The sequence below is a fragment of the Hirundo rustica genome, chromosome 4 (assembly GCF_015227805.2).
Source record: "Hirundo rustica isolate bHirRus1 chromosome 4, bHirRus1.pri.v3, whole genome shotgun sequence".
NCBI classification, from domain to species: Eukaryota; Metazoa; Chordata; class Aves; order Passeriformes; family Hirundinidae; genus Hirundo; species Hirundo rustica.
In genome coordinates this window covers 45,308,339-45,323,152 of record NC_053453.1, presented here as the reverse complement: position 1 = coordinate 45,323,152, position 14,814 = coordinate 45,308,339, and the positions used below count along the sequence as shown (strand labels likewise).

The following is a 14,814-nucleotide window of genomic DNA, read 5'->3' as shown; positions in this document are numbered from 1 at the left end:
ATGAGGTGAGAGCTTCATGAGTCAGAACAGTAAGATTAGGAAAAGCGTAAAAAGGATGCCAAAGGGAAAGTAATGGATTGGAGAGATGGTAAAAATTCAAAAGGGAGGAAAATCTGTTGGTTTATATCTTAACCTCAGAAGGCATGTGATTCTTCATCTTGTCTCTGCAATTTCCATACCTAGTTTAAAAGAGTCAGCAAGACAGGAACTATAGAAATGAACAAGTCTCAGTTGAACTTTATGTGACGCAAAATTTTACCATACGTTAATTTCAAATTATCATCAGTTTGCTTAATAAGATTGGTAAGTTATAAAGATAGACATGTTTTGTATTTTTGTCATCAGAATGAGAAAAAGGATATATACTTGATATACAGAAAAACTGGCTTATAAATACAACTGTGCCAAAACCATATTAAGCCATTGCAGCCAATATTCAATTCTATTTGTATTGCAAATGCAAAGCTACACCTATTACCAAGAGTTCAAAATATATATTAATTTATCATAATATTGGGCTTGTCCATCAAAACAAATCAATAGTCAGGGAAAGCACAATTAGTGCCTTTTCTGTGATTTTTAAAATTCTCTTTACAAATATTATGCTCCACTGCTCACCTTGATATATGTTCTTCCATAGAGCAAATCTTGATATTATCTTAAATGTTATCATTTTCTGTATGAAAAATATTTTTTCATTCCAACTGATCTCTTGCTGAGAGCTGCTGCTTGTTGCTACATTTGCAGTCAAGTCACAGTAGAGGTTTCCTTAGTCAACTAAAGCTAATGAAGTAGTTTTCAGATAAATATCCTTCTGTGCATGAGAAACTCCATCTGGTCTCCATTTCTCCACATGCAGAACAACAGCAGCTTTGTCCACTTCTACATTTCTAGTCCTGATACCATGCAGTTTTTTCATTTAAATTAATTCACTGTTGTAATCCCACTGCTTCACATTCACTTCTTGGCACCATTTAAGTAGTAATGCAGTAACAATCTGTCACCAACATGTTTCCCAGTGTGTAAATGGTTCACCCCCACCAGGGAGACAGGCATGATGTCAGAACATCAAAAGCATAACGTTCACTCCCTGTGGGCTGCACTGACACATGGCACTCTGTGTTGAGCAAATTTGTTTGCTAACTGGGGCATTGCAGAAGCACAGAGGTCTGTAAGAGCTTGTTGTCTTTCTGGTTTTTGGTGAAGGACACTGGCTTTTCCCTGCTCCCAGTAACCTTCATTGCTCTAGAGACTGAGATGCATCAGCAGAAAATTTTGGCAGAAGCTCATAGCCAGGCTCCTCTTCAGGAAACTGATAGGGTTCTCCAGCCCAGACACATTCTGTACCATGACCTTTCATAAAGATAGTAAGTTGAAAATGGAAAAAAATCCCTGAATTTCTATCCCCAATTATTACATTCAAATGCAATCAAACACACAAGACACTGTAAAATGGTTGGTGCATGCTTTCTATATGCACATTTGACACTTTTCCCTGCCCAAATTTACAAAAGAAAGATGCTTCTCATAAAAAGGAAGACATCCTCCATTTAGAGATAAGGGAAGGTTCTTATGGAAGCATTAAGATCCTCCTTAAACTGACACTTTCTTAATGTACTATTTTTTATCATTGCCTGGTGAAAGTAACATCTCATCCAAGCCTTAAGATGCATTCTTGAACTACATCCATGGAATAAGAAACAGACAACATAAAGCTGAGTAGTTCCAGATTCTGAAAAGCAGGAGAAAGTGCAAAATGAACAAATGGATAAAGTGAGTTTACAGTAACTGATCAAAACCCATTCTTGAGTCATATTTTTATTAAACAAACATACATTCAAACACCAAAGAAAATCTCCAGACCAAATCAATTCCAATGATTTGCAGAAGAATCTTTGAACTCAAGTATGTAATCTTTGAACTCAGTATGTAATGTGGAAAAGGGTAGGATTCAAAGATAATTTTTGAATCTGATCCTTATGCTGAAGTTCTTATTAAGGATATTTTACTGTGGTCATAAGATAGTTAAAGAAAAAGACAGAAAAATTAATGAGTCACTTGGCTGAAGAAGAACAGCAGCATTGAGGTCTGTGTGCTATGTGTTAGCTCATGTCTAGCAGTATAAAATAAGCTGGAAGACAAAAACTCGTTTGCAATTTGTTTTATAGTCTAACATTTTCCCACTAAAATGCAAAAAAAAAGTTTTGTATAAACCTATAGCCTTCTGACTTTGTCAGGCTTGTAAAATATCATTCTCTGATCCTACAGGAGGAACAGATGGGTTGTCCTTGTACAAAATATGGTATCCACCTGCAGTTCATTAGAGAGCTGCATTTTTGTACATGCCACACCACAAGATCACCATGATGACATAGCAGCTTCAGAGAACAGCGTGACTAGGGCTTTTTTTTTTTTTTTTCCTTCCCTCTTGTAACACAGAGGATCTGGCAGACTTTTACCTCCTGACACTGCTTAGAGCATATATTGGTCGATACAGTCTCTTATTGCATCTGCTCTGGGAATTAAGGAAAGCAGCTTGAAGGCAGTAAGGTAAGTGCTGCTGCATGCTTTAACCGTAATGTTCAGCTGTTTAAAGGTAGCTGCAATGGGAACATGAAAACATGACAGGATAAGTTTGCCAATTTGTAAACTGAGCACATATCAACAGTTGCTTAGTTGATTCATTTTCTCAGTTTCCTTAAAACAACTTCACATATTTTGTTCATCAGTGTTGCAATTTTTTATGGTCTGTTTGGTTCTCCATCGGAATAAGATTTGACATACAGTTCAAAGAAGTTTGTAAGAGTACTCACTGTTTACTTTTTCATTCATAATATTGGTGAGAGCTCTGTAAACCCCATTTGCTAAATATTTTTTTTTTCATTCTATGAAAAGACAATGTATCCTGATATTTAAATAATTATCACATCAATAATGAGATGGAAACAGCAGATATTTTTAATTTTCTAATTAATTTTAAAGAACACTTTAAATATACTTGTGAAACTTTTAAAAAATATAATCTTTGGTAAACTGTGTAAGAAGTTAAGCTACAGAATTAAGGTTGATTGACTGTTAATTTTATATTTATCTTCTTTCACAATAACTTAATGATTAAGGAAATATAGACAAGGTCAAACACAGTTTGAGTATTTCTACCCTAATGTAGCAAGAATTTTCCCCATATTATGGATTTACTATTTAGTATGTTTTGGCAAGTTGCCTGAGCAATTTCACAAATATTTTCACAGGTATTTTGCAACACAACTGCTTAGAACAGGCACAGACAATTAGTTAAAGCATGTTTATGTTATAAGACAAACATCTAAGAATGTATTCTGATTTTATCTTTTGGATTCAGGTAGTTCAGTGCAACAAACAAGCATGATTTATTAAACTTTTACACTTCTGACAGTGAAGCATTCAGATACCTGAATGAGAAATGCATGAGTAAAACAAGTTAAACAAATCTCCCATTTACTTTGCTATTTTATGTCACATACATGACCATATGCCCTTGTACTATAGAATTGCTACATAAATTCTGAGATATTTTTGATAAATTAATTCAAAATACTAGCTAACAATTTAGTTACTTCCAGAGTTCTGCAGAGCAGTAAAACTTTGTTCTTTATTTAAAGGACTCTAAGACTATGATATCAATAACAAAACTTAGCTTTACAAAGATAATTTGAAACTAGGAAAAAATAGAATTTGGATTTAAAATGTCTATGTTATTTTAAAACTATAAAAATAAGGAGCTGTGTAAAAAATGGCATCGTAAGGCCACTGAGTGTAATCCAAGGATTTTTATAATTTGAATACAGAAGCACTTGATTTCCTTTCTTTAATATTTAGTACCTAAATAGGACCAGATTTTGAGATGAATTGTGTTACTGTGGTTTTTGCTTTCAGATGAGCTGTACTTATTTATGCCAGCAGGGGACTAAAGGTCGAGCTAATATTCATGTTGCATGCTCTCATGCAGTAATGAAAGACAGGCAAAGAAAATTACACTGACAACTAATATTTCAATGATTATCCTAGGGCATGTAATTAAGTAAATATGATGGGATCCATACCATGGAGATGATATGCAATCAGATTCCTTTTTCAGGGGATAGCATCTTAATATCTAGCAGTGGGACTTTATGGATTATTGAATGGAGGTAACATAAGAACACTAGTTAAAAATTATTTGTGCTGTACTGTTTGAGATCAATAATCTCTGCCTAAATGAGATTGTTATCTCACTAGAATATGATGTGGCTTTTAAGAAGTCAATAGAAGGAAGGACATTTAGAATTAGGGGAAATTTTGTAGCTATGGCCCTGCACTTTATATCCTCTGTGTAACAATTCCAATAGCAAGACTAACTTACTCTGCTGGAAGATTGCCCAGATCTGAGATCAATGTCTTGTGGTGTGTTTACAGGCTTCACATACTTTTTGAAATTCCTTGAGAAAAAAAAAAGGTTTTAAGGATTTTCTTAATCCTCTCATTCTCTGAACAGTTGAGTACTTGGAGCCTTGTCTTTTACTGGTGAAAATCAAAGTAAGCTCACTGACTTTTTTGATTCTAGACCTACTTTTCCACCAGAACATCTATCTAGCCAGTAAGAGGTATAAACAAGATACTAATCTTCACAGATTAATTTGCATCATGGGGAGCATCTGATGAGAAAGCTATGGCCTTAAAAAGTGACCCCACTTAAACTGAATCACAAACATCCCCTAGGACACCAAATGTCTTTTTGCTGTATGTGAACTGAAAGATTAAATTTTTGAAGCCAGTGTTCCATTGTTCAATTGATTTAGAATGGGCATAACCAACACCTCTGTTGTAGAGAAAATTTGCAAAAACATTTTCACTGTCTGAAACTTAGTCATTTCAGGTCCGCTGTCAGATTTAGTAATTTCAGATCCACTGCACACATTTGCAATTCTAGTTGTTTGGCATGATAAAGATAATATGCTTTATATTTCAATTAGTTTAGTCTTTAGGCAAAGCTTATGTCTACAAAACTTTACAGAACATAATCCGTGAGAAAAAGCTCTTTCAAGCTACACACATCTTAACAACACACAATGCATGGGAGCATTACCCTCAGTTTTAACCTCCCTCTGTCTTTCAAACTTAAATCAAAAAGCCACATGTTGATATATGAGACAATTCAGCACATTAGGAATCGTTGATAGAATTTAAATGGTGGAGCTGCCTCTCAACATGGCCTTCATCAAAACTGAAAACTTCCATGGCAAGGTTTTTAAACTTCAACATCTTTCTTGTGATTTAATCAATGAATGCAGAAAGATATAAAGTTTTACTCACAACAGTAAAATGGCCAGCAATTTTGCATTACAAAGGAATATTATACAAGACAGAGGCAGTAATATAGTAGTAACAATGTACTACTAACAACCCATTTTTTCTTAATTAAAATTTTTAAATTAGAACTGTAATTATTTTTTAATTATAATTTTTATGTGGTAAAATTTCGAATATTGCTGAAAGATATAAAGAATTATAATTATATCTTGTTTATTCCCTTCCACCATTCAGGAACAAGACACATTTGAAAGATGACTTTAAACTCCCTACCTGTCTTTCTGCTGTTGATAAGTGGCATTTTTTGCCAATATGACTATGGTCCTGGTGATGATTATGGTTATGATCCTTTTGGGCCATCCGCAGCAGTCTGTGCCCCAGAATGTAATTGTCCTTTAAGCTACCCTACTGCCATGTATTGTGACAATCTTAAGCTGAAAACCATTCCAATCGTACCAAGTGGAATTAAATACCTTTATCTTCGAAACAATATGATTGAGGGAATTGAAGAGAACACATTTGACAATGTAACAGACCTACAGTGGCTGATCCTAGATCACAACCATTTGGAAAACTCAAAAATTAAAGGAAGAGTCTTCTCTAAATTAAAGAACCTGAAGAAACTTCACATTAACTACAACAATTTGACTGAAGCTGTTGGACCACTTCCCAAAACTCTAGATGACCTGCAATTAAGTCACAACAAGATCACAAAAGTCAATCCTGGTGCACTTGAGGGGCTGAAGAATCTGACTGTCATTCACCTCCAGAACAACCAGCTGAAAGCAGATTCTATTTCTGGGGCTTTTAAAGGCCTGAATTCACTTTTGTATCTTGACTTAAGCTTCAATCAACTTACAAAGCTACCAACAGGACTGCCTCATTCCTTGCTCATGCTGTATTTTGATAATAACCAGATTTCTAATGTTCCCGATGAGTACTTCCAAGGTTTTAAAGCACTGCAATATTTACGTTTATCCCACAATAAATTAACAGATTCTGGAATACCAGGTAATGTCTTCAACATCACATCACTAGTTGAATTGGACCTCTCCTTCAATCAGCTGAAGAGCATTCCAACTGTCAGTGAGAACCTAGAAAACTTCTACCTCCAAGTCAACAAAATTAACAGTAAGTTAAATTTGCACATATTCATTAATTTTTACCACAGACTAGATACTGATGGCCAGTGCAAGTATCTGAAATAATAGTTGAACCAGTCTGAAAAAAATAACACACTGACATTTAGCTGACAGTTGTCCACATTCACATTAAAAGACAGATATTTACCTAATAGCCACTCAATATATACCTAAAATGAGAAATTTATGTTTTCATACTAATGTGGATTTTTTCCTCAAATTCTCACCTTATGTAAATTGGAGTAACTACATAGAAGCCGATGGAGTTGTCTTATACAATTCAGGAAAAAACCTGAAAAAAGTTTGATTGGTGGAAAACATGTTCAGAATTTTTAAGTGGACAATAAGAGAGGGATGTCAGGTGAGAATCTGACTATTGTAACCTTTAAGGAGCTGGTAGTCAAAATGCTGGAGGGAGGAGAAAGGGAGAAGATAACAAATTCGTAAGGATGCAGTGAAAAAGATACATCAAAACTGTGTTTGTTTCTTTCCTCCCCTGCCTCATACAGTATCCCTCCAAATCTCTCTTGAAATCCAAAGAGCTGCCCTTGTTCTTTCATTTCATTCCAATTCCGGACATCATATGATCAAGTGGCAAGTTTGTCTCCATTCACATATGATTTGAAAAATGTTCATTCTGAAGTCAAGAAATGCCCCACTGTGCATGAGACCATGAAGGTTTCTGCTCAGACAGGGCTTTTACAAGGCTGTCCCATTCCAGGGTTGACAAGGAGGTGTTGCAGAGTTGGAGAGGCCTCATCACCGTGTCAGAAGTTCTCCAGCTGTACCTCTGTCAGTGGTAGCCCCTGATGGAGAGCAAGATATGCTGAATATAACAGTGGTTTTTCAGAAGGATTTATATCATCTTGTTGGTTGACATAAAGTAAACCACAAAATCCTCCCTTGTGTTTGCCTACTTGTATCCATCAAGGATTAAGAGTATCAGTGTTAGCTACTCCATATATAGCTAACTCCATGGAGATGTAGCCTTGAAAACCAAGTATTTTTAGTGCAGATCTTACCAGACTGCAGGCAAGAGATTTTGAAAGGTTTTTTATTTACTATGTTTCATTTTTCTCAGTGGCTTTTTCTTCTTAGTGCATCTCAGTTTCTTGTTTTCATGAGGGAAAACAATGAGTTAATGCTTCCCACCTAAGGCGCTACATACAGCAACATGTGGAACTCCACCAGATATTCTGCCGCTCCTAAAATATCTAACAATGATGATTTTTAATTACTCATGAGATATATGAAGCACTTTTTCCTGCTTAGAATGATCTGAGCCTTCTTTAAGATACCCAGGTATTTGGTATCTTGCAGATATAATACCTTGGATGTCATTCACTTTTCCGAGGACATCAGAGTCAAGGGCTATGACAACAAATTTAGCTGTTCCTGGAAAGCTGCATTTTCATGGGGAAGGTGTGGGGAGTGGATGTTCACCAGTTACCTGCTATGCTTTCATTGCTGCCCTATGGACTGATGCAATGGAATTATCTTTTACTGTGGCTTTTTCTTTTCTGTAAAATCTAGCAGATTTCAAGAATCAATTTTCTCGGCTAACTAATTTCATAGACATAATATATAGTTGCCTAAGATGCTGACTGACAATGTGGGATAAAAATTAATTAGAAATAATCATTACTATAGGGAAATCAAAGCCCTTGGATTTCACCATTCACAACACCTGACCTACAGCTGTGAGTTCTAAGTCTTTTGGAAAATTGAATTGATTGATCTGTGATTATTTAAGTTTCAAATCAATGACAAGTTCCTTTCTTTATTAAATTATTATAATTTACCAGTGATTTGTGAAAGGATGACTGTAAGGCCAGCTTTCATCCCATATGCTGGCATATGTACACATACGCAGTGAGAGATTTCCGTCTAAGGCGTAATGATAATTTGTCCTCAAATACAAAAAAAGGTATAATCTTTCAGTTTAGGTAGCTTGAAGTTTTCATTATACTGAGACATAATATAAAGATATTTTTCTCGCGTTCTTAACTTGCTATGTCTCACTTTTTCTCAGATACCTTAAAGCTTGCAATTAACATTTATATTTGTCTAAGAAAGCATAATCTGGTTCCAACTTTGTTGATATTACTGGAAAGAATATTTCTCTAAATTACTGTCCATGAGTTTCACTGTGGACTTGCTACAGTCTTTATGCATTGTCAAAAAAAAAAAAAAAAAAAAAAAAAAAAAAAAAAAAAAAAAAAAAAAAAAAAGTGTTTGAGAAATAATCTTATTTGAGTGACTCTGAGTTTTTTGGAAAAGAACAGATGAATAAATATATAAAAAGATGTAGCAGAATTGGCTTTACCTTAGTATGTTCTGTTTCCCTCTGTGTTGCAAGGAGCAGTGGGTGAAGCAGATAGCAAAATGTTAAGAAAACAAATTCAGAGCAACTCCTCTGATTTCTAACAAATCGAAGCACAACCATTATATTGATTGTAGGTGAAAACCCTACAGTTTTACCTACTCTATTGATGCTTGTTAGATCTCCAAGCTAAAATAGGATCATTGAATATTTAGAAAAACCTTTGCTTTCTCCACACCTCAAACCTAAATTGTAGTTTCTAAATTGAAATGTCTTTAAGATGCCATTATTATTGTATACATACACATTCACATACAAAAATACACACATAGACACAGAATTGTGTTACAGACTCCTCAAGGCAGAAAGAAACTCTGAAGGATGGGAAAAATCCCCAAGAATCAAAGAGGTTCAGTGAAACAAGAAGAGGGTTCAAAGATGGCCTTCTCCATGTTTCATCTGTACTTTTAAGGGATTAAGGAGAAAATTGTTACTGCCACATGAAACCCCAGGAAGTAATGGGGTTACTCCTCGTAAATGGAGTATGAAAGGGGAAATATGAAAATGTTCCAGAGGGCAGTTAAGAGACTGTATATCAAACTGTGGAGGTGCTTTATGGTCTTTTATTTGGCTCATTCCATCAATTTCCAAAGGAATTTTTTAACATGGCCTGTCTAGAAATGTTTCACATGTGATCAGTGGACAACAGACCAACAATAATGACTGTAGGACTTCAAATCATATTAGGATTGCCCACTGTTAGATGAAAATCCAATTTTCATCCAATCCTTCTTATTCTCTCAACATCTGGCTTATGTAGGAATTATGTGTTAGGAAAATATGTGGGAAAAAAATCCAGCTACACTGTCTCTGAACCTGAATTTTATAAATTCAGGAAGACATTTTTTCACCTGCAACATTAGTAAGTGTAACAAAAGATGAAGTAAGCTACTGAGATATTTTATGTCACAGTTCTCCAGTCTAAAGGATTGCAGTTCCCCATACAGATCATACAGGTAACATCTCATCAAGTGCACTCACAAGAACTACTGGTCTTATTTTCTGCTAGTAGAGACTGCAACCAAAATGAAACATTTTTTAATATCCTTTTAACAACTGACAATTATATGAAGAGTATAAAAAATTGATACACACATTCAAATGATGTGCACCAAATATTGGAACAAAATCCCACTGAGGCCCACTAAATTAAATTGACTTCTGTAAGGACAAGATCTCCACCCACTTCCCAAGTGGTTTTAGTCTCACAGAGTCAGCACAGATCAGAATTTAGTTATTACTGTTAAATTTTGTGGCTTACATGTATGAAGTTTATGTCCTTTGAGCTTATATAAGCATATCTTCTTTTGTAACCAAATGTTAGTATTTAAGCCCAAATGTAAAAATACAGAAAAAAAACCCTCTAAAATTTAAATTTATAAAGTTTTTAAATGTTTGCCATCAGCAAAAGTATATTTGCTATGTCATTCCTGAATGGCAAGGAGATGGAAAAAATCAATATTAGAATTCATGTTTATTTTAAGATTTAGAAATTAAATTCAAGTTATCTGAAGAAAACTGGGACTAAATAGTCAATGGTATGGCCTATAGCCCAAGAAAATGTGTTAAAATCTCAGGAATCTATGTTTTCATTCAGCAAAATTCCACACAGACATAATCCTATAAACATCTCTCAGATCATATGAACTTAATGAACAGGAATCATTAGTTTGCTTCTGCTGGTAGCTTCTGATCCAGAAGAGTATCAGAATTGGCATGTAGTCTTAAAATTTTACTATAGTACAACATGGACTGCTCAAAGGATGCATTCATCTCTTACCCTTCCAAAAGAAGGCTTCACACTACACAAAATCTAGGAAATTACTTTGATTTGCTTTAATCAAATTGGTGATCAAGATCTGACTTTCAAATTATATTTCCTCAACTCCTTCTCAAAACAACTCATTTTGTGGAAGGTGAATTTGTGAATCTTTAGCAACCCTTAACATCATATCTCTGTCCAAAAAATTATCTAAGCTCTCATGCTCTAAAGAGCTGCCTGTACATTCATACTTAATTTACAAAAGCCATAATTCATTAATGCTATAAAATTATTGTAATGCGAGTCCTGGAAGAATCCAATTAGAAGAATGTTAATCCAAAAGTTTACGAGAAAGTATGAAAGGTACTTCCTCCACTTCCTTTAGTACTACAATTTGATCATACTTAGATGAGTTAAGTAGCCATGTAGAAACGGTACATAAGGTGACCTATGAAAGGTAAATCAAATGGCACTTGATTTTGATAATACTAACTTGATGTCTCAGAAATTATGAAATGTATGGGTTCATTGAAGGAGTCCCTTTGACCTTTTAAAGTATTTTCTGTGTGAATTCATCCGATGTTAGTGCTCTGAAGAACAAGTGTCTCAGACTGCTTCTTTAGTAGTTATGGAGTTTTTTGATAGATTAATTCTCTGTCTGACTCAAAGGAAACACAGATGCAAGTGAAGACCCTCTTTGCAAAATTACACAATGTAGTGTGCAGGGGACATCAGATTTATTCACATATATTCTCTCCTGAGGATAGACCTTCTCTGCATGAAAGAGGTCTATAATATGGTGTTCTTTGCATACTGAGCAGAGAACTTCTGTGACATATGTAATTTCCAGGTTACAGTTAATACTGATCATAGGATACAAGACAGATTTCCTTTCAAGATCTATCTAGTGTTACGTGAACCAAATAATACCTCAGCTGAATAGAGACCATATATAACACAATATATAAATTACAATAAATATAAATATTTTATAAGTATATTTTGTATTCATACTCACCTTCTAATCCTGATGTAGAAATGTTCCACTGGACAAATTAAATGTAAAACTCTTCTCCAACCCTAAACCCAAATTTCATTCTGAAACAGGTAAATAAAAATGGCACATATACAATAGATACAAAACACACAGACACCCATTTGAATGACTGTTCTTTAGCGTAAAGAAGTATCATGGTTTCAATTTCTCCAGAAACTTTTTATTTCCTTCAATATCTTAGGTAACAGTTTTACCCTTCCATTGCAACGTACTCAAACTGACTGATTCCTCCTTCTACATCTCACATTTTTTAATAGAGTGATTTTTCCTTTTATTTAAATGCAAGATTAGACCTCTATATAAAATCAGAAGTCTAAAAGTCAAATTTGGACTGGAAGAAAATGTCATTTGAAAAACTCAGTCTTGAAATCCTGAGACTCACAACTAACAGAAGGAATCTCTCTCAACACAAATCCCTCAAGTTCCAATAAATTTATAGGGATTTACATCCATGTAAATGCAAAATATTAAAAATAATATTATGAATTAAGGCCAAAATTTCGAATGGAAATCAAAAAAAGCAGGGAAATAGTGGTTTTGTCTGATTTGTCCTAATTATTCATGCTTTCTTCTTATTTCTGGTCTGTTTGCTTCAGAGTTCCCACTGAGCAGCTTCTGTAAGGTAGTTGGACCGATGACCTATTCCAAGATCACACATTTGCGCCTGGATGGAAACAATCTCACTCGGGCTGACCTGCCACAGGAGATGTACAACTGCCTTCGCGTGGCCGCTGAGATTTCACTGGAGTGAGATACCCGTGGTCATCCAGTTCCCTTCCAGGGGCAGTAACTACAGGAATAACACACCATGATAGCGCTTTAAAATTAGGATATGCCTTAAAATAAGTGTCAATCTGCATATTATTCATTCTGTTTGTTAATATTTAGCATGGACTCAGCAAACTTAAGGGAATGTGTGTATATTTTTACAAATGGTTCTATTTAGAAAGCACAAAAATTACTATATCTGGCGGAAAATATGCCTTTACCTGGCTAGACGAGTTGATGAAAAAGATTGAACTTCATAAACCTTTATATCCATGCATGCAAAACGTTATATTTCAGACTCACAGGGAAGTCAGGTGGGATTCATTGTGGGTTATAGCCAGAAGTATGGGCTGGCCCATGCCAATACAAGATTCCTGTCCAACTTTCCTAATTATCATGTGTTTTTTATATTATTACCCATTTCAAAGGAAAAAAATGATTTAACAATATACAAACAATTTAAAATTTGTGATAATATGTGTTCAGAGCCTATGACATTGTTAAATTAATGGAATATGTGAAAGATAAGGAAAAGGTATTCAGGTTAAATAATTGTTTACTCTTCTTTTTGTCATACTTTCATATAACTTTCATGGTAAGATTTTTATTCATTGGCAGTATAATTCTTATTTCAAAATAAATCATATATGCAAATATTTTTATTCAGTTATTTGCATGCTATTTTTAGCAGACTGTAGAAAATAAAACATATCAAATAGTGTCCTTTTGTCCAGATCATTGACAATGTTTCTTTCTTTTATAAAATGAACAAACAAACAAACAAACAAACAACAGGTTAAGACAAGAAAATCTAAGCTATTCTATTATTTTTAAGATTTTTTATATGGTTAAATAAACTTTTTTCTCTACTTTGATGTTTCAATATGTTTGTACACATAATTTAACATACACCACTACACCTGTGTTGGCCAATAAATTGATACTTTATGAAGTTTGCAGTACGAGAATCGTGGCACTATGAAGACATGCAAATTAATGTTTCAGCATTGTCAAAATAACAGTGATATCTCTCAGAAACCACAGGTGGTGAGTAAAATGCAGATACACATGGTAAAGACATGGTAATATAGTCCACCCAGGAATAAATAGTCCAAATATTGTCAGCATCTTGGAACACACTAAAATAAATGTGTTAGTAACTGAGAGCTGTAAGTGGCTTGCTTGTAAGTACAGATCATCCCACGGGTACTATTTTCTTTTCAACTACTAGACTATTAAACACTCAAACAGAAACTTGCTAGTTTCTATAGCAAAAGCAGAAACTATCACCTCCAAAAAAACACACCAAACCATTTTATACCAAACCATTTAGTTGGCATATTGCCAATTCCAGATGTTCAAAATCAAAACACAATTCACAAAGAAACCTGGGACTAAAACAAAAGGAAAAATTCAAACAATAGAAATATTCCCCTCCTTTTTTTTTTTTTTTTTTTTTTAATTTTAGAATTCATAAATGTTGCTGCTTTTTTCCCCATATACAGACAGGAAGGATTGTCAGTAAAATTTGTTATGAATTGGCTAGAATTTTCATTGCAGAATGAAGTCTAAATCTGGGGCTTTCTGAACAAATCAGATGGGGAATCACTGTGGAATAGCACCTAGACATTGTAACGTAGAAAAAGAAGAAGGAAGTGCATGCAAATGTCTCCAAAGTAAACAAAAATGTATGGCAAATGGTATTTAACCATTTCCAGAGAATTTTTAACCCAAATGTTCCCTTCATAGAAAAATATACTAAACACATCTAGAGCACAAACACCTGATTGCTGCAATTTAACAACACAAGAGAAATGTAATATTCTTTTCAGCTTGTTTCAGCAAACCAATTACTTTCACACAAAATGAAAAGTGTGAACAGTGAGACTGAGAACAGTCCAACCCATGATAGATTAGAACCTGTTAAGAGAACTTCCCTCAACCTTCTTTCTAGGTGATGCCAAGGTACTTCCCCTAGTCTCTGAATATACCATATGTCTCAGTCCATGACTTATTGCAGTCTGCCACTGCCTAAAAGAGTGAGAGAAAGTGTCTTGTTCCAGGGTGCACAGTGAAAGGGAATAGCAGCACAGAAAAAAATCCAGAAAGAGAAATTTGAACTGGACGTACAAAAAAAATTCTTCATAGTGAGTTCTGTCACAGATTGCCCGAGGATGTGGTGTACTCTCCATCCTCAGAATTTTTCTTAACTTGCACGGGCAGTGCCCACAGGGACAGATCTGTCTTTGAAGCTAGCCTCAGTTTTAGAAGGAGGTTGAACTAAAAAACCTTCAGATGTTTCTTCAAGCTTATTTATCATTTCTGTGAATCTGTGATTCTAAGAATACTAGTAACCAATGGGGAACAATTTCAA

The 14,814-nt window shown here is 34.6% G+C and overlaps 1 protein-coding gene across 1 annotated transcript; it reads left to right on the top strand.

Moving 5' to 3' along the window:
- The first annotated feature begins 2,290 nt into the window (after positions 1-2,290).
- On the top strand, positions 2,291-13,316 carry LUM (lumican). The gene is made up of 3 exons (XM_040061337.2): positions 2,291-2,550; positions 5,563-6,459; positions 12,269-13,316. The coding sequence occupies exons 2-3, from the start codon at positions 5,583-5,585 to the stop codon at positions 12,421-12,423; spliced, it is 1,032 nt and encodes a 343-aa protein (XP_039917271.1). The 5' UTR covers positions 2,291-2,550; positions 5,563-5,582; the 3' UTR covers positions 12,424-13,316.
- Positions 13,317-14,814: the final 1,498 nt, after the last annotated feature.

Excerpts from the sequence above, each read along its gene's own strand:
- LUM (XM_040061337.2), top strand. The coding sequence starts at position 5,583 with ATGACTTTAAACTCCCTACCTGTCTTTCTGCTGTTGATAAGTGGCATT. Across the intron at positions 6,460-12,268 it reads CCAAGTCAACAAAATTAACA|AGTTCCCACTGAGCAGCTTC; the intron begins GTAAGTTAAATT and ends TGTTTGCTTCAG.